We start from the raw sequence: 21,226 nt of genomic DNA on the forward strand, positions 1-21,226 counted from the left end.
TGGATTCCCGAGGTCAGGCAAATCCATATAAGCACAGGATGATTACGGACAACGCCAAGCATCTGCTGCAGTGCTGTAAAGCAGAACTCTGAAGCTATCAATCAGGTTTTATATTCTTGGTTTGGTATATCCCAGAGAAATAATTTCATGATGGAGAATGGGGAAGAATCTCTTTAGCGCCTTAGTTTTAGCTGAACAGGAAACAGAAAAAAAAATAAAAACATTGGGAGTTTAGTGGGGGAGAACGTCACCATACAGAGCCCTCAGCTTTTCAGATCCAATGACTTTAGCAGAAAATGAAATGACCACAACATGTCAGGCCTGATCTCCAAGTATCGTAACCAAACCTCACTGAAGTGCTGGTAACTGAATGCATACAGATCTTTCCAAAGAAGTGGAGAATGATGTAGCAGTTAAAGGGACAAAACCATATTTACGTTTAACACCTACATGAAGGTTTGGTTTCTTCACCCTTACCATATAGTGTATTGACAATAGGCCAGCTGAAGAGGAGAGAAACCTCTCACCCTTATGGGGAGGAGCAAAGTTACACTGGTTGGAGGTTCCTTCCCCCACTTAGGGCAATCTATTCAGGGGTGTTCAATCATATCCCTTGACCTCCTTCCATATCATCAGTATGTATTAGGGTTCATTTACACAGAAAGATTATCTGACAGATTATCTGCAAAAGATTTGAAGCCAAAGCCAGGAATGGATTTGAAAAGAGGAAAAAGCTCAGGCTTTTTTTATGACCTGTTCTCTGTTTATAGTCTGTTTCTGGCTTTGGCTTCAAATCTTTGGCAGATAATCTGTCAGATAATCTTTGAGTAAATGAACCCTTAAAGGGGTTATCCAGCGCTACAAAAACATGTCCACTTTCCCCCTACTGTTGTCTCCAGTTTGGGTGGGGTTTTGAAACTCAGTTCAATTTTGAAGTAAATGGAGCTTAATTGCAAACCGCACCTGAACTGGAGACAACAGTAGGGGGAAAAGTGGCCATGTTTTTGTAGCGCTGGATAACCCCTTTAAGGTCCTATTACATGACTGAGAGGAGCAAATGAGCCCTGTCAGTGCTGCACGGGTAATCAATAGACTGTCCGGGCAGCCCATAGAGGATAGCGGCGGTCTGCTGCCGCATCTCCTATTCCACGGAGCAACAGCAGCAGATCGCTGCTATCATTAACGTTTGTCTTTCAACATGTAAAAAGACAAACGACAGCAATGATCAGCCGACATTGTTCATGACGGCTGATCGTTGCCTTCTTCTACACAGGACGATTATTGGCCGTTTTAAACTGTCTCCACTATAATAGCAGGATGGTGCTGGGTTTTTCCACACAGGACAGAAGAGCATGGTGTACATTTTCTCTTCTGCCCCCTTTCCATGACATTTAGGGCAATCCCCTATTCTCTTACAGTTCCACTGGAGACACAATGGGGCTGATTTACTGTGATTGTCTGGCTTTCAAGAACCCTACCCTCAAGGTTTTAGTTTCCCAAACCGACAGATTTATGTGTCTGATGTCCTCAGTAAATGTAGTGGTGAAAAACCTAAAACCAAATTGACACAGATACTTATCTGACAGAAGCATATTAGTAAATCAGCCCCAATGAACCTAGACATCTGTCTCTATATTATATACAGTAGGAGATCATTGATGTCTACAGTGTCTAAGGAAAAGGGAAACCCAGTGCAGGTGTCGGCTATTTTCACACATTGTAAAAACAACGGCCATTATTTGACACTCAAAACAATGTCCATTGTTTTGGGTATCAAACAGTGGCGGTTATTTAAAAAGAAAAAATTGCATTGAAGTCTACGGACAATGGCTGGAAATAATTGACATAATCGTTATCTAAACACCATAGAGAACAACAGCCATTGTTCAATACATTGTGTGAAAAAATGGCTGTGGTTTGCATTGACCTCGTTATGCATTATAAAAAGAACGGCCTTTTCAATTGAAAACAATGGCCGTTCTTTTCATAAAAAGTATATTGTGTGAATATAGCCTCATAGGGATAGGTCAGTGAATGGGGGGAAGCAGCGTAATCCATGGGCCCTACAGCAGAACCAGCCATTATAGTATGCATATCCTTTATGTGAAACTGGATAAAGGGATTTTTCATTATTGCCCCATGTCCCCCAAAGCCCCTGCATACTTGCCTCACCCCCTACCAGCTGTCATATCTTCCTTTTTCCAATTATCTAGCTCCTTGCCCAACCAACAGCAGAGTAGAGCAGTGAGCAGTTGGAAAATGTGAAAACACTGGAACATGGACCCGAAAAATAAGACTGCAGCAGAGCCGGGGAAGTGGATGAGGTAAGTATGTGGGCTTTTGTTGTTTTATGGCACATGGTTAACTATGAGCATTTACAAAAGTATTTGCGGAAAAACCTCTTTAAAAAGTTTTCATGACTGGCTATGTGTAGTAGCTTACCTACAAGAACTTGTGGATTAACCCCTGAATGTACACGGTTAATAAGGACAGGCTAGTTAAAGTGATCAGCTGTGCATTACTGTCCTGTGGACAGGCATGAGGGATTACAGGGGAGCCTCTGCAGTTACACAATGCTAGGTCTATGGGGACTCTGCTAGCCAAGTACACTTCTCCTAAATTGCTAGGCTGCTGAAAATCTGTCAAATGTCAAGTGTTTTATTTTTAGAAGCAGCTGTTCCCTGGTTGTTCCAGCTGCCCAAAATATGCATATGTGAGCATCTATAAACCAAAAGGTTACATGCCAGGCAGCGTATTCTGCTGTTACATCACCATACTGCAGGGAGGTCAATTGCTGGAAATGAACTGTAGGAGCAGGATTCTAGTAGTTACATAAGGAGCAGTATTACGGTAGTTATATTCTTGTACAGAGGGGGCAGTATTATAGCAGTTATATTCTTGTACATAGGAGCAGTATTATAGTGGTTATATTCTTGTATATAGGAGCAGTATTATAGTAGTTATATTCTTGTAAAAAGGGATCAGTATTATAGTAGTTATATTCTTGTATATAGGAGCAGTATTATAGTAGGTATATTCTTATACATAGGGAGCAGTATTATAATGTTATAGTCTGATACATAGAGGAAAGTGTTATAAGTAGGTATGTGGGTATTGGTACTCCCCTGTAAGACCCATGTGACCCCAATCAACAAAAAGCACCTGTGCACATATGATAAGTACCTCCTCTTTCTACCTGCTAGTGCAATGGTGAGTAGTAACACCTTGGGGCCCATGGGGTTTGCTCATGTGACAGTGGGGTTGCAGGGCCATTCTGTGGACCCCCCTCTCCTGTTGCCGTTTGCTTGGCAGGGTTGGCACACTGTTGTTTTTAGTGTGAGCCAGAAGACCTGCACGCGGTACATGAAGCAATATGGTTTGAGCGAATTATACATCATTCTGGCGTTGGTTTTTAAAATGTAGCTAAGAGGCCACAGGTGTGAGGTGCAGTTGCTTCTTTTTCTCTATTTTTGCATGTTATAGTAGGAATATTCTTGAATTTAGAGGGCAGTATTATAGCAGGTATATTTTTCTACATAAGAAAGTAGTAGAATAGTAGTTGTGATTTTGTACATAGGGGGTAGTGTTATAGTAGTTATAGTCTTGCACCTAGTGGGCAGTATTATAATAGGTATATTCACAAGCATGTAGATGTGTTGGCCCTATCTGGAAACCGTGATATCCTTGAGTATTATACAGGCTGGGTGACCTGATGTGATGGGAAGTGTTGTAATCTCCGTACAATGAGTATCCTCAGTGCGGTGTCTGTACAGCGGTGGTGCTCAGCATGAGTGAGAATACAGTCCATTCAATAAGCCTTTGAGTAAGGAAATAGAAGCCAGCGGCACTCACCGAGTTTCTGCAGTTGTGGTTTATTGTCAAGATGCCATCATGCAGGTACGATCAGGGCAGGGAGAGACAGGTCCAAGGGTGCTTTGCTCAGTCACGGTGCACAGCACAATGGACCTGTCTCTCCCTGCCCTGAACAGACCTGTATGATGGCATCTTGAAAATAAACCACAACTGCTGCAGAAACTCAGTCAGAGCCGCTAGCTTCTATTTCCTTACTCAAAGGCTTGTGTTTATAGTACTTATATACTTGTACATAAGAAGCAGAATTATAGTAGTTACATTCTTGTAAAGGGGAGTATTATAGTAGTAATATTCTTGTACATAGGGGGCAGCATTATAATAGTTATATACTTTTATATAAGGAGCAGTATTATAATAGTATATGCATGTATATAGGAGCAGTATTATAGTAGGTATATTCCTGTACATAAAAAAATATATTATGCCAATTCTGGAGAAGATTGATCAAGCATATATCAAGAGATTCTGTTGCCAATAGCAACTAGTCAGAGGTCAGCTTTCACAGGAATATGGAAAATGAAAGCGGAGGTGTGAATGGTTACAATGGGCAACAGGGAATTTTGCTAGTAAAGACAGTCTGATAAATCTCCTCCATTTCATACAGTTACATTCAGAAATTATTCAACCCTCATAGGAAATTAGGTTTATTTGCAAAATTTAGAAACCATTTGCAAGAAACAATGTAAACTGTTAAACACAACTAATATTCAATACTAATACTTGCATTTTTTGCCAAATTTGGCGTTCTTTGACTTATGTTTTATACTTTATTACCTTCTAAGGCTCATAAAAATTTTATTTTCTCTGGTGTGAGCTAACAACTTCCCTTTTCTGTCAAGCCCAGGTAGAGTAGCTGGTGAGGTAATTTTGTATTTCTTTCCTTGTTTGTGAAAGGCTTTGATCTCTTAACTTTCTGCACCACTGTCTTCATTTCTAAACATGCCTTCTTTAAAAGGAGAAGTCCAGGAATTTTAAAAATCTGGAAGCGGCAGTGGCAGGGGGGAATGATCAGCAGTAGGCACTTACCTCTCACCGTGCTCGCAGTGAACAGTGGGACCGGCCTCGGGACCCTGCCGGAAGTCATTTTTCCCCCCGAGTTGTAATGACATTGCACCCCATCAGCCGGGTTGTGACGTGAAGTGTACACCCTGCTGGAGCTCGGCGTGGGTCCCAAGGCTGGTCCCGATGCTCACTGTGGGCACAGGGAGAGGTAAGATTTCTATAACAAATCCCTTACCAAATGAGAATTTGATTCATTTTATTTTGAAGGGACTGTCACCTCCAACCCACCCCCATCACCTGTAAACTAAAGTCATCTGAATATAGGATAAACAGTGCTGATGCCAAATCTGTAATTTTTTTTTTTTTTACTCTTTTGCATTTCCTGCTGTATGCCTACAAACTGGGCATGCTGATGCAAACAGAGGACTACTTAGCTCAAGAATATAATGGAGAGGACAACTTGTCCTTTGTTTGTGGGCTTATAGCAAGGAAATACAAGTACTAGCAAAGATACAAATTTTAGATTCAGAATCAGCAATATTTATTGTATCAACTGATTAGTTAAAGACTATGTACCATCAGGTACATCCTCTTTAATCTGACCCACAGATCGAACGGTACAGTCACAGGGAAGCCGATGCCACCGTCCGTTTTTGGAACGGCGGCCCGGTTCCCGTGTACAGCGCCGCTCTATCCACAGGTCCCGGGTCGGTGCTGAAGCACAGGAGGCGGGCCGGCCCGCCCCCAGTAGGAGGAAATTCCCTTCCCTCTATGACGCAGCTCCATTGATTCTAAAGGAGCCGTGTCATAGAGGGGAGGGAATTCTCTCCCAGTGGGGGAGGGCCAGCCCGGCCTGCCTCCTGTGCTTCAGCACCGGCCAGGGACCCGTGGATAGAACAGTGCCGTACACAGGAACCGGGCAGCGGTTCCATAAACAGACCGCGGCACCGGCTTTCCTGTGGCGGCACCGTTCGATCTGTGGGTCAGATTAAAGAGGCTGTACCTGATGGTACATCCTCTAAATTTAAAGGGTGTTTTGGAGGTGACGCTTTAAGCTAATCTGATGCAACAAATAAAGCCCTCGATGCTTGACAAGACCAGATCTGGAAATGTGTGCCCGTTCTATATAGGGGGTTAAACAATTTTAAGAATTCAGTAGTCATTAAGGCATTGTAGCTGATCCTTCTTTTTGCAATGTTTTTTTCAGCCCTTTTTCTATAGCCTTAAATAAGCTCTTTGCAAATTAGACTTTTTAGGATATTTGCACCTAATTTTAAATTTACAGGAATTACAGATGCAAATTAAATTAGGTGGGAACCAAGATGTTCTCCATTGAGTTCCCCAAAGGCAGCATTATGAGAGAAACCACTGGATTATATTAGTTGTGTTGAGTTGTTTACATTGTTCTTGCTTGATATTTATTTACAAACCACTGAAATTTGTAAAATCTTAGTTTTTTTTAAATAAGGGGGAATTATCTTGATTGCAACTGTATTTTTATGTACATAAGGAGCAGCATTGTAAATGTAGTTACAGTAGTTTTTTTTTTACATAGTAAAGGGAGCAGAAGAATGGCTACTCTCTTACTTTTCTTTACAGCACACTGAAAGGATCTGAAACTGGGAATTCAGAATAGATTATGGGCTCTGGTTATTGTTGTCATATACTATATTGCCATTGGGAATGGGATAATAAGGACCCCCTGGAATTTATAATCACATAAGTCCGACAATGGCAAGAGGATATTCCAAAGGAAAAAGCTACCCCCATATAAGTTCAGTGGGAGATCATTAGTAAGTACATCTTTCTATAACACAACAAAACACACAAAAGAGAAATAAAAAAAAAAAAGGAAGGCCTAGACATAATCAAACTTACTGTACATCCCATATTTATATCGGGCCTTTGGATTAAGGGTTTTTACACCTATTGCATTGAAAGGGTCTGTTATACCATGAAAGGATGATTTGCTAGTGAGATCTAGAAGAAGGTGTAATGGATTATAGGGAGAAAAGGTACTATAAAATGGAAGGTAATAAAACAGTGACTTCCAAGGAAGAATTAAAAAATAAACTTGGTAAACCTCTATAAGATTATGGCTATGTTACCTTTTTAAGCATCGGGTTAACACTTGAGAATCCCATTTACCTATTGGGAATTCTCTATACTACCTGAAGAAGCTCGTCCAAATGGTGCATGAAGCATGCAGTTTACCACTGCTTGGAGTTTGAGGATCAATGGGTAACTTAAGTACGTCTGTTACCTTGTGAAAAATCTCTAATGGACTCTCAGGAGATCAGCAGCCGATCAATGATTCTTATACTCTGGGGCAATACAATAGTCAGCATGCTCATTCACTGAGGTGAAGAGCAGCTGACACTCTGGATCCACTTACAGGCCACTGCTAGGTTTCTCATCTGGGAAGCTGAAGGGGAGGAAGGTACCAGCGCTGAGGATACCATGGTCATGAACACTCCCACCCTCCGATACCATCTGCCAGCTGCCATAGTCCGTAGAAACGGAAGATCCGGGAAGGGAATGGTCCGCTGATCTGAGGCGAAGAGAAAGAAAGGGAAGACCGTGGGATGAGTGTCTTCTACTAAAAACAGAATCAAAGAACTGTCCCTTTCATGCCTCTGGAGATGCCATGTGCAGAAGCTCTTGCCACCCTGCATCAGTGAAGAGAACTGCAGACAGAGCAGCCCACCAGGAGGAGGATGGAGAATAGCAGGGCACAGGAAAGTCTCTCTCCAAAAGATGGTCAACGGTTCTCTTATAATGCGGAGCTATTGCAAAGCCAAGGTGCATGCAGAAACCAGCACACAAAGCGTGAAAATTACTAGGGTCTCCATATTAATAGAAATCCAGACCAACAGCCATAAGCAAGTTATAGAAAACCATACAATATTCAGTTGCAGATAGGACTTTGAGGGGGGGGGGGGGGGTACACCACTGCCCAAAAGGAAAAAGATTGATTGAAAAAAATCTTCATAGACAAGACATCAGGGTCAAGATTAGTTGACGATTATGATTTCTACAATCAAGGCAAATTATTTGTTTGGATTGCACAGTGATGAAGATAAGCACAATTAAAAATGTAAACTTATTACTGTAAATGTATCCAAATTATTTAAAAAGCAAAAAGTTTTTTGTGTTTTGTACAACAGACAATCCCCACTGGGCCTAAGAAAGCCCCTTTTAGATTAATGCTTGCAGCTGGTTACTTGGGGATCTTCTCTAACCAATAATGATCAGTTCAGATTCATGTTTGGCAAGCATCTCCCTTGAGCGACCACTATAGGGGAAATGTAGAATTACATTACATTCACTCAAGGCTAAATGTGCTGGACTAGTTCCATGTCACCAGTTCTCCACTGTGGCTCCTAGAGGGCACAAAGAAAGGCCGTCTAGAGAATAAATGTGCTGCAGGCTACAACTGCATTACTGGGCCTTCGTTGGCACAAAAGAGATCAACTTCTTGTCCTCCTGACCAAGATTTTCTCTTAAACACATCTACTGTTGTTTTATGCAGCAAAGTATTTTGACTGCCATAGTAATGCACAAATCTTTACACCCATTTAACCAGTATTTTCTATGTAAGAATACAATCTTTGGGTATGTCCACACTACAGAATTCCAGCGGATCACCCGCCGCGGATTCTGCAGCTCGCCCCAGTAAGCATCTCTGCTGGTCCCATAGGCTTCTTTCCATGGTTTGGCAGATTCCACCATCCGCCCAAAGAATGAACCCACTCACTCTTCGGGCAGACGGCGGAATCTGTTAAACCATAGAATTAAGCCTATGGGACCAGCGAAGATGCGCGCGGCCATCAACAGCCAGGATTCTGCGGCATGGACATCTCCTTTGGGTCATGAGGAAACCTTGAAGACAGTGTTGTCTCCTTTACAGTCTTTACATTAGACTGGTCTGAAGAGCAAAAGTGTTACATTTAACCCTGTTTGCATAATAAGTGCCCCGCAACTTGCCAAATATACACTTGCCAAGTCTATAAATACATAATAAGCTGCAAAACATCATTACTTGTATTGTAACATTTTCCATAAAGCTTGTGTTTTAGTGACACATACATGCATTAGTCTTGACATGCTGAGAAGGACCAAGTCAATTCAAGTGCAAGGTGGTAAAAGACAAAGTCAGCATTGATAGTTGCAGAAAACCACACTGCATGATATTCTTTTATGGACTTATGCTTACAACATATAGTCGGGGTATGATGGTGCCTTCTAAATGAACTGATCTACCAGTGACTACTTAAAGGGAACCAATCACGCCGAAAATCCATCTTAAGATAAGGAAACGTGCTGGGACATCACCCAGCACGTTTCTCAAACATCCCTCTGTAACCTCCGTGCCCCCCTCCATCAGTCAGTTTCGGCGGCTTGCGTTTCACGTCAGCTGCGCGCTGACGTCATCTGCACGCAGCGCCATCGTCTTCCGGAGTCCGCGCATGCGCAGTATTGCGGGAGGCGACGCCGACGTACTGCGCATGCCGCCGTGTCACGTGGATGGAAGGCAGACCTCTCAATCACGCCCCTCTGGGCGTGATTACAGCCATTACAGAAGCCCAGGACCTGTGACTGATTCTGCCCACCATGACTAAATCCGCCCACCATGACTACTTGCCGGAAATTTACATACAGCGCGGGACTTCTTCAAAGTAAGATATCTGACTGATGGAGGGGGGCACGGAGGTTACAGCGGGATGTTTGGGAAACGTGCTGGGTGATGTGCCAGCACGTTTCCTTATCTTATGATGGATTTTCGGCGTGATTGGTTCCCTTTAAAAGGAAGCTATGTGGATGATAAGCAAAGCCTATACAGGAGCAGTCATACAAGTTTCCATAACCAGCCCTGATGGTGGCCACCAAACAGAGCCAAGAAATCCAACTGGTGTGACGAAACAGGGCAAACAAAGTAATAAAACCTCTAAGGAGGCAAGTTTTTTTCTCATGGTTATATACTTCTTATACTACCCCCATCCCACAACCACTGCATGTAGTCCCCATGGATGGCAAGATTCTGCTGCTGCATCCCCCTCCTCTCTGTCATTTACTCTAATATGTATCATGCTAGGTGTATGTTATGGTGACTGAGGAAGCTTCTGAAAGCTTACAGGCAGGGAAGGGGAACCAAACAGGTTGATAAAAGTTAAAGATATAGTTTTATATACTGTACACACATTCTACTGCTAAAAGCTATAACAATTTTTACATGAAACATCTCTTATACAACCACAAAGTTGAAGAAACGCCTGAGGCTGGAGATGGGCATGGGTGCCAGCAAGGCGTGTAATTTAACACAAAAGTATACAATAAATAAAATAAACAACAACAATTATACTATCAAAAGCAAAATACATATATTTCATATATTTGCACAATATTAAGACATACAATTTTTTTTGCAGATCCACTTTTTACCATCATTTTCCTGTAGATCGGAAAATCAACACTATAAAATGAGGTCAGCCTTCAGCTGTCTCTCTTAGCATCATGCTAATCTGGGAATAGGGAATGTGCGGAGCGCTGCAGCCGGAGCTTCAGAACCCACCGCACCTGCTATTACTAAAACACATGCCAACTCGCTGCTTTCTCTCTGCTCATGCTCCAGTATCGCCATTGGGGAATGGAGCGCAGTGTTGTGTTATGAGAGCTAGAAATACAAAGACTAACTGGCCGTAAAATCAAGATTCAGCGTCTGATAGCTGCAGGGTCAGACTTGCTTCAATCAGACTGTAGTATAAGCCACTCATCCCCAGCATAGTACAAACATGTGCTCAAGTAATGACGGGTTATGTAAGAAGATTACAATCTTCCCTCTTCTACATGACACTGGGTGTAAACAATAATCTGTGCAAAGATTACATTTTTTCATTGAAAAAAAAAACCAGAATGTGTGAAATCTGTGGGTTTGGGCACAGGATTGGAGAAAAGAGTTTCAAACAACAACCCTCTATTTAGTAACCAATCATAGATCTAAATCAATGAATTAACCAAAAATGACCCCTTGCCTCCAGAAATACAGCTCTAAAGTACAGACCACTAGGTGTCTAACTTCTCTGCAATTTGTTGTCCACTGCCTGTTGTCAGGGGAAATCTGTCTCTACTGAAGAGGAGGCAGAGTTTACCATGTGCTATGTACAGAAGACAGAGCCTGTCTGAAAGCTGAGCCCCTTCGCCAGTAGTACACATACATCCAGCCCTGGCCCCCACCACCTGAAATTAAGTGAATGAGAAATAGCTGTGCACCATTGAGGTGAGTGAGGGGTCAAGTGAGATACACTGTAATCTGTTGTCCACTGCCTGTTGTCAGAAGAAATCTGTCTCTACTAAAAACTAGATGAGGACAAAATTACATGAAGGGGAGGCAGAGTTAACCATGTGCAATTTACAGAAGACAGAGCATGTCTGAAAGCTGAGCAACTTTTCCAGTAGTACACATACATTCAGCCCTGGCCCCCACCACCTGAAATGGAGTGAATGAGAAAAAGCTGTGCAGCATAGAGGTGAGTGAGGGGTCAGTGAGATACAGTAGCTTAGCATAACTCCTATAATGAGTATATAGCTATAAAAGCATAAAGCCTAGACTTTCCAATTACTAAACACATCAATGCCTATAATAGCCAAACAGCATGTAAATACTGATGCATAAAATGATTTGGATTCACCCATGGTCTCCATGACAACACAGCACCTGGTAAAAATCAAAAAAGCAACAGAATTTTTCAGCAGTGCAACCTCAGGCTTGGGACCTGTTACTTGCTATAATTTTACAGCCTACAAATAAGATATTTGAAATCAGTTTTTAATATTAATGTACATTAGAAGGCTTTATGATGTCCCTGCAGGTCTCCTAAGTAATGACATCAAAGATGTACAGCATCCCAAGTATAAAGTAGAGGTTGGCACAACAGTGACAACAGGGATCACTGAACCCCTGTGATGGACAAATTTGAACTCCCTGTATGTATAAATTAGTGTGACATAGTGTGTCCATAATAATATCTTCATACCAAAAACATTCTTGTACTGTCTACACACCTCAATACTTCACACACACACACACACACACACACACACACAGACACACAACCCCTGGAAAAATAATGTAGGCCCCACACTTACAGGATAGTCAGCCAGGTTTTTTTTTTTTGACCACCAGCTAATATCCAGAGTAAGGCCCCCTGCACATGTCAGGAAAACCTCTACATATCCTGACCCATAGGGTCCTACTGGGCATGGCCACCCTTCAGGATTTTTCTGGAATTCTGGATGCGCTGCTTGGCAGCCACATACATTAAAATGTCGAGCTGTGCTTGATGACCATTTCCTAAATCCTCCTGAAAGGGTTCCTGATCAGTATTACCTGACAATAAAAACAGCTGCGGACGTGTGCATTAGGCCTAAGTACCATGTGCGGCATGGACAAAAGCTAGATGGTCCTGGCAGGTTATTTAAGGTATCAGGAGCCTTGCTGACTGCAGTGCATCTCACAGCTGCTGGGGAATCCATAGAGCAAAGACAACAATCAAGGTGGTCCCACAGATGCTCAACTGTGTTCAAGTCTGGGGAGTGAAGGGGCAAGTACTGTACTTGAAGTCTTGGTCATGCTCTTCCAACCATTTTCAGACATTTCTAGTCATGTGACACGGCGCCTTGTGTTGCTAATTGAGCCTATCTGCCCCAGAGAAGATCAGCACGTATGTGTGTACATGATCTGCAAGAATGGATTCATACCTATACCTATTCATATGGCTGATAGCGCCTTCCACATGGATGAGTGGGCACAGAGAATGCCACCAGTTGATTTGAAAGAAAAAAAAAAATGGTGAACAGCCCTTTTTAATTGCAAATTACCCCTGAACTGGAGACAAGAATTGTGCTGTCTTTGGAAGAAAGTGGCCATGTTTTTCTAATGCTCAATAAACCCTTGAAGGGAAAGTGCTCACAGATCTGACCAAGCTGTGGCAGAAAAAGGTCAAGAGAGAATAAAACTCCTGGAAATCCTACACGGAAATCCTGTCCCAGTTGTGTGTATAAACAAAATGGGAAGGTAATAGAACAGGAACCGGGGAGGACTACAGGACAGAAATCTCAAAGCAATACGCTTTGCAATGAATATGGATATTTGAGAGGAGTTATTGTGTGGGACAGAAGTGTGATAAATTGTCTAAATGAAATGGGATTTACATATATAAAAGCCAAACGATACCCAGCAATAACACCTAAAACAGAGGAAAACAAGGTTACAGGGAGCTAAAGAGTCACGTGTACAGAGCGTCAGATGAAAGTGATATTCAGTAATGAATCACCCATCTGCATTTGTCAAGATAATGGTGGCAAATGTGTCTGGTGTCATTGTAAGACATCACATGTCCCCCCTTTTTATAATATGGGATACATGTCAGGTAATAGACCAGGGAGGATACAATTATTACCGCTACAGTCAGTGCACAGAAACTTTCGATACATTTCTCATTCAATCGATAGAAAAGTTTAGTGATGATGATGAAGTCATTTCTTCAGGATGATAAAAGACTGGAAAGGCAGAACAAGTCAATGAGAGGGTGAGCAAATCGTCTTGTACTCAACGTGACTAAAAATGTATGATAAAAAAATAAATAAATTGGCCCCTGACGAAGTCTCATCCTGCAACGCTGTTCTGTCACCGCTCTATGAGAAAGAGCATCAGGAACCAGCTTGATGCAGAATATTGTTTATCGGCAGTAAAGTCCAGGCATCATAGAAAGCACAAGCAGTCGAGGGTCCTCCTGCTTTTAGGACACTGTATTTCACGTCAGGGCTGTATACTTCTACTTTACACCCACTGCCATCTTTCTATGTTGTTAAAAGAGACTCCTAAACATGATGTGCTGGGTGATGGGCCACAGTAGCAACAAGTTCTTTACTTTGATAAACTCTAGAACTGCCAGTCCTTGTAAAAGGAAGAAACATATGTACACAAAAGGGTGTGTTAACACGTACAGGATCTGCAGCAGATTTGATGGATCAGATCTGCAGAAGAATTGATGCGGCAGATATCAATGCAACTAAATAACTGGACACAGCATCGAGTCTGCACCATGAGATCTGCTAAGGATCCTGTACGTGTGAACACACCCTAAAATAATAAAGCTGTAGAAGCAACAGGTTAAATGGGGTTAATTAGGATTATAAAAAGCGCAGCTACTTTCTTGCAAAAGCAGCACCCCACCTGCCCCCAGGTTTTGTGCAAAACCACATCCCCACTGAGGACAAGAGTGGTGCTGTTTTGGGGAAAAGAAGCTACCATGTTTTTCTAAGCCTGGACAACCCCTTTAATTCTTACTTCTAATAGGTTAAAGGTGTGACACTATGTGTGGAATTACAAACATCAGACATTCAAACAGTGCTGGAATGGCATTCCTTGTGTCCACCAGCAGATTCATAGGCTTTACCCATCGATGCTAAGCAAAGGCAAGTCCAGCTACAATTATTATTTGTGAGTTATCCCATATGAAACAGACTAGTGACAAATCAAGGAAAAAGCCAGCGATGCTGCCATCCCATAAACAACCACTTTTATTTGTTTGTGCATCGAAGTGCGTCGCACACACTATGTATATGGATTTTTTAAATCATATTAAATAAAAGTGGTTGTTTTATTGGATGGCTGCATCGCTAGCTTCTTCCTTGGATTGCCAATACAGACCCGGCGAGTCCCTGGGCGTCAGCTGCGCCTCCCTATACCACGTTTTGCACAGGAAATGGTTCACACGAAGGAATAAGATTATGGCTGTAGCGGTTTCTTCAGTTTTGCTATCTAGTGACAAACGATTGACTCCAAAATCACCTCTAAATGGGGTTGTTTTCTGCTGGACCCATTGGAATATTCTCTGGTATCGTGGGAGCTTTAAAGTTTCCGTACCTGGCCATATGGTGAACTCTACATTATACAACACACCACTATAATAGCTATAAACAAATAGTATAAATGTAATAGTCACACGTACGTAGGAATGGCTCGCCAAGTGTCCCACCTGCGCTGTGGCACCTCCAGAGGGCTACTCCCTGCTCTCAGCAAGATGTCTGAGTGGTTTGATGAGGAAGAGCTAGAGGATTTAGCTTCAGTTCCTGGTGCCGGAAGTAGATGGTCTTCTGACGTCCGGTTCCAAACTGCTGCTTGTGGGGAGGAGGTATGGGTCTTCTTCCTGGCAAGGTGGGTAAAAAGGATGTAAGCAGTTGAGTCACATGTCGTTTTTATGGATGGATTACTAGATTGTGATTCTAAACTGCATCTAAAAAGATGCAATGTCTGGTGTTCCAGCGGTGTTAAATATTCAGGTGATTTGGTGTGGAAAAGGTGAAAAATAAGTATGTAATGGCTCATAGTGTTACAAAAGAAAAATGTCTGTGTGAACCACATTCAATGTCCCAAGTATATCTCTCTTGCTGACATATGTGATACCGGTGTGCTCTCAGTCACGTGTGTATATATATGTTTGCCGGAGCACCGTACTTGATTACAAATACAACTTTTCAGCTTCTTATATATCCAAAAAAGGAAGGATTAGACTCACGTTTTTATTCGTTCGTTTTCTTATTTTATTCTCTGATATATTCGCATGCTGGTTAACAATGTTAGCTCTGTGCTCTTGCAGGTGTGCATAGAACGGAGTGGGCGTTCCTTACTGCCGTGACATTTCGGGGTCGCCCCCTTACTCATGCGTACTGGCTAGTAGGACGTGCTCCTCTTTATTCACTTTAGCCTGGCCCCTTACGTATCGTCATTATGCATATATAATGATAATATAAAGTAAATTCATGTTATTGTTATGACAACAAGCATTTAACAACATCACTACTAACATCATAATTTTCAATAAGCCAAGCTTGTGATGTTAAAAGTAAGCTGGGAGTAGATCTAATTATAAGTTACAAAAAAGATAAAAAAGATAATTACAAAAACGCAAGATTAAACCTAACCATGTCTGAACACAGAGCACTGCAACAACTTGCCGATGACCCCTCCCTTGTCATCAAAAAGGCTGACAAGGGAGGGGCCATTGTAGTGATGAATGAATGTGATTATATGATGGAAGCGAAAAGACAGCTAGAGGACCCGACGGTGTACAAACGGTGTGCTGAAAGGAGATCCCACTAATACTTTTAAAGCTGAAGTGGAAGAGTATATAAATGAAGCAGTGATGGGAGGACTGATTAGTGAAAAAACTGCAGATGCATTATTAGCAAAAGAACCCAGGACTCCCATATTATATTTAGCTCCTAAGATTCATAAGAGTTTGTCATCACCACCGGGCCGTCCGATAGTATCCCTAACGGGATCTCTACTCCAGCCCCTTGCAATATACGTGGACAGTTTCCTGCAGGATATTATTAAAACATTCCCCAGGTGTTTACGTGATACACAAGATTTTTTGGATAAAATTTGTATGTTACCCATGCATGACGTTAAATATCTGTGTACCATGGACGTGCAGAATTTGTATACAAATATAGCCCATGATGAGGGGATGATGTATATAAATGAACTGCTAAATCAAGACATTCGGATGGACAATGCTATGATTAAATTCATTATGGGATTGCTGGACATCACATTGTCTAAGAACTAATTCAGATTCGACACACAGTTCTTTCTCCAGATATATGGAGTGTCGATGGGGTCATCTGTCGCCCCTTCTGTGGGAAACATATTTATGGAAATGTTTGAGAGATTACATGTAGTGAATCGCCCGGGCATGGACACGTCGTTCACGTGGCTGAGGTACGTGGACAACGTGTTCATGCTCTGGTATGATTCAGAAGACAAATTGTTACAGTTTGTTAATGAGCTGAATCAGAGTCATGATACTATTAAATTTTCCATGGAATATCATCCTAATACCATACATTACTTAGACGTACAGATCACAATCCAAGAGGGAGAACTACAGACAACATTATACACAAAAACAGATAGAAATAATTATTTACATAAACACAGTTACCATCCGCCACAAGTGTTTAAAAGTATAGTAAAAAGTCAATTAAAAAGAGTAGATAAAATAGTAAGTAAAAATACGCAAAAACGGCACAATAAGGACATGATGATACAGAAATTCACACAAAGAGGATATAGTTATAAAAAAAATCCAACAGATACAGCAGGAACCACGGAAAGAAAGACAAAAAAGTGGAGAGAAATTTATATTTGTCACAAAATATGATTGTCATACAAATCTTATTAAAAGAACTGTCACGAAATATTGGGGATTGTTGCAAAAGGATCCTAAATTTGGGTTATTGTTTAAAAAGAGTTACCTGTATTTGCACTAAAGAAAGGTAGATCTATAGCAAATTACATAGTGAGAGGAGACGTGAGGAAAAGACAAATCAGTAAACAGAGGTTTTTAAGGACAAGGAAAAAAGGCACATTTGCATGTCTAAATTGCTAGAATTGTTCAGCAATTATGAAAGGGGAAAATTTACAGCACCCCACAAAAGGTTATAAGATACCACACAAAGGATACTACACATGCAACAGTGACAATGTCATATACATATTAAAATGCCCTTGTAACAAATGTTATGTAGGCCAAACAAGTAGACAAATTAAGGTGAGGCTCAATGAACATAGGGCATTAATAAGAAAATCTGCTAAAAAAGATATAAAAGAAGAGGAAAAAACATATGGAGAAACAACAGTGGCCCGACATTTCAAACAAATGGGACATCATGTGTATGAATTAAAATGTGTATTAGAACAACTAAACATGATTGGCAGACAGACAGAGGTTAGGAAAAAGCTGTTACAGAGAGAATGCTACTGGATTAAAACTCTGAACAGTCTTGAACCACAAGGACTAAATGAGATATGTAGTTTTAAATATTTTTTTTAACTTCTAATTAGATCTACTCCCAGCTTACTTTTTACATCACAAGCTTGGCTTACTGAATATTATGATGTTAGTAGTGATGTTGTTAAATGCTTGTTGTCATAACAATAACATGAATTTACTTTATTATCATTATATATGCATAATGACGATACGTAAGGGGCCGGGCTGAAGTGAATAAAGAGGAGCACGTCCTACTAGCCAGTACGCATGAGTAAGGGGGCGACCCCGAAACGTCGCGTCATGGCAGTAAGGAACGCCCACTCCGTTCTATGCACACCTGCAAGAGCCCAGAGCTACCATTGTTAACCAGCATGCGAATATATTAGAGAATAAAATAAGAAAACGACTAAAAATGTGAGTCTAATCCTTCCTTTTTAGGATTTATAAGAAGCTGAAAAGTTGTATTTGTAATCAAGTACGGTGCTCCGGCAAACATATATATACACACACGATGGCTCATAGTGTTACTGGTGCCTGGCATCATGGCCCAGATGCCTTTAGCTGCACTATGGTGTCATCATCAAGAAAACACTTCTGTCATCTGCTCTGGACTCAGGCTGCTCACGGGGGAAACTGCAAATCCAAACCACCAGCCACTATAACATCAGTAGCACAAGTCTTCCTAATAGTTTACAAACCTGTACTTTGATATTACCGCTCACAGTAGGTATACAACCTAGGTAATGCTCTGCAAGTCAAACAGCTATAACTCTAACCTAATATACTGTAGCACTGTGTAACATATTTCTAGAATGTTTCATTTATACATTTTCATTTATAAGAAACCCCCTTCTCAGCAACATCGCTTATTCCCTAGCCACAAAACTGGGAATAAGTGTATGATCGTTGTTCCATTCACTGCCTATGAGGCTACAGAAGATAGAAGAGCAAAAAGCTTGGCCATCTTTGGCCGTCCTATACACAATTGGTGGGGCGAGTGTGACCACTTCGCTGCTCTATTAAAGGTCTGTTAAAAAGCCAAATATACACTAACATAGCCCAGCTGCCTTTGGCACTGCACAGAACAATGAATAGAGCAGCAACTAAATACACACACTGCCATTCCATTCACATTGGGAACTATGGGAGGTTCATTCTCAAGATTACTGGGAGTTCTAGTTCCTGCAATCATACACTTACCCCTATCTTATAGATGACAATTGTAATAAGTGGGATGGCTCCTTTAAAGTGACACTGTCACCCCCTATTTGCAGTTTGACTGCTCTCCACAGGTGTAAAGGGTAAATGTTACAGCTTTCATTACTTATTTTATATCACACCTCATGGTGCTTGTTCTGGTAACAAGGTTTTTATCACCTGTGGATTGGTATATGTGGGCAGGGCCTCGCGGCCTATGTGCCACACCGCTCCGCCTCTAGTTCCACTTAGCCCCGCCCCATCTGTGAAGTCATCACCGCATAGGCCACGCCCCCAGCAGCCATTGGAAGGGCCAGCCTAAAGCTCTAGGCCCCACCCCACTATATTGTCCCACACTAATGGGCACTGAGGGGGCGGGCCTATGCGGCAATGACGTCGCTGATGGGGGCAGGGCTAAGTGGCGCTAGGGGCGGAGCTATGTGGCACAAAGGCCACAAGGCCCCGCCCACATTTACCAATCCACAGGTGATAAAAACAACTTTTTACCAGAACAAGCACCATGAGGTGTGGTATAAAATAAGTAATGAAAGCTGTAACATTTACCCTTTACACCTGTGGAGAGCAGTCAAAATGCAAATAGGGGGAGACAGTGTCACTTTAAGGCTAGAGCTAGGACAGCAGATGCTGTTGGAGAGCTTTCAATCTTTGGCAACAGATAACCAATATGCACCCATAATAGCCCAAAGGGAAGCCATCAGAAATATAATCTAAACCTTACCAGACTGCATGGCTCTGTGCTCCGAAATTTATCAGATCTACAGCTTCACAGTTTGAGCTTCCGAAGGCACTAGGAGAGTCCTCAGTAATAACAGAGAAGTCGCTACTTAGACTGGTGGCACTGCCACGGTCACGAGGTTCTAATGGAAGTGGATAAAATCAATTCATACACTCAAACATAACTGAATACATTAGAATTTTTGCACCAATGGGACCAGATGGGCACCAGGTTAAAGCCCCCGCATACTTTTTCAACTATAATCTACACAGCATTGAAAGCATGACACCTACTTAATGCGCAGAAATCTTCTAATGTTAAACCAGGATCCCGGGGCTGTGAGCTTTTCCGCCTGCAATATATAAAGATCATTACATCCATCATTCACATTGTCCCCATAACAGTTCCTGCCTGATGCAACATTATATTCACCGGTGAAACAAGTGATTCATATGATGCCAACATCCACCAGTTCAAAGGTAACCTGACCTATCTTTAATACTCTGCATATTATTCCACTTTTGAAAGGGCCATGGATTGGAGAAGGATGTGCATATACTTCTGAGACAGACAAGTTACCAAGAGGGCTTTAAGGGGTGCTGCTAAGATCCCGTCATTTATAGGCTTGCAGTGGTACAACTGACCTCACCATTTCAATATTGAAAGGAAGCATTGGTAGTGCTCTGATTCAACAGGAAACTGGCTAATACAAGTAGGAGGATCTAGAGTGTGTTTCACTCCCTGGCTCATTGTTCTACCCAACTTGTTGTAGGAATCAGGTTCTACATTAAAGGGGGGGTTATCCAGCGCTACAAAAACATGGCCACTTTCTTCCAGAGACAGCCCCACTGTTGTCTCCAGCTTGGGCGGGGTTTTGCTGCTCAGTTCAATTGAAGTGAATGGAGCTTAATTGCAAGAGTCGTGTTTGTCTCTGAAAGAAAGTGGCCATGTTTTTGTAGCACTGGATAACCCCTTTAAGTCTATGGAGTCTGACTCCTACATAGAGATGGGTAGAGCAGCAAGCCAAGAAGAGAAGCTTTCAGTTGTGCCCTTCCCCCAGCTATAGCTAGTGTTCAGTGGGGATCCTAATACTCATAACAGAACTAAATTATTTTTTTGACAGGTCTGCGTGACAAAGTTACAGTAACACTTTAAAATCGGAATTAAAACCAGCGCTTTGCAGCTGGAGTCGAAGCTAGTTTAGTTTAAAAAAAAAAAAAAAAAAAAAAAAAACTTTCAAAATTTTATTAGTGAATTTTCATATGATTTTTATAAATGTTCCTTATCAATATAGTTTAATGTTCTATTAATCTAAGGCCTATTTAACAGAAAAACACTTTCTCACATTTAGTTACACAGGGTGAAGCATTTCCTCATATATCAGTAATATAATAATATAGTAATATCAGTAATAAAGCACTGGCCCTATTAGATAGAGATGGTCGGGGAAAGTTGTCACTATTTGGCAGTTTGTTTCTGAGCTGGAAGGGTCCATTGTGTCGGGGGAGCCTGTGCTGTTCTCTTCCTGGATGCCTGTATATGAGCAGAGGGGTAATATAAAGAGGCAGAAATTAAA

At 41.7% G+C, this 21,226-nt stretch overlaps 1 protein-coding gene across 7 annotated transcripts in view; it reads right to left on the bottom strand.

The window, feature by feature from the left end:
- MTMR14 (myotubularin related protein 14) overlaps positions 1 to 21,226 on the bottom strand; it is a 58,365-nt gene that overhangs the window by 3,529 nt on the left and 33,610 nt on the right. For 2 of the 7 annotated variants that reach the window (XR_011362635.1, XM_069966842.1), the window contains exons 15-19: positions 19,944 to 20,002; positions 19,654 to 19,792; positions 14,916 to 15,086; positions 11,565 to 11,590; positions 7,271 to 7,426 (exon numbers count right to left, since the gene is read on the bottom strand). Coding sequence is in view for 6 of the 7 variants with exons in the window: in XM_069966842.1 (XP_069822943.1) it covers positions 7,271 to 7,426; positions 11,565 to 11,590; positions 14,916 to 15,086; positions 19,654 to 19,792; positions 19,944 to 20,002 (551 nt within the window). In the remaining variant the exon portion in view is untranslated. Of the gene's footprint in view, positions 1 to 7,270; positions 7,427 to 11,564; positions 11,591 to 14,888; positions 15,087 to 19,653; positions 19,793 to 19,943; positions 20,003 to 21,226 lie in introns of all 7 variants that reach the window. The other 5 variants (XM_069966840.1, XM_069966844.1, XM_069966841.1 and 2 more) reach the window with 4 other exon arrangements.

Source organism: Dendropsophus ebraccatus, chromosome 4, assembly GCF_027789765.1.
Source record: "Dendropsophus ebraccatus isolate aDenEbr1 chromosome 4, aDenEbr1.pat, whole genome shotgun sequence".
NCBI classification, from domain to species: domain Eukaryota; kingdom Metazoa; phylum Chordata; class Amphibia; order Anura; family Hylidae; genus Dendropsophus; species Dendropsophus ebraccatus.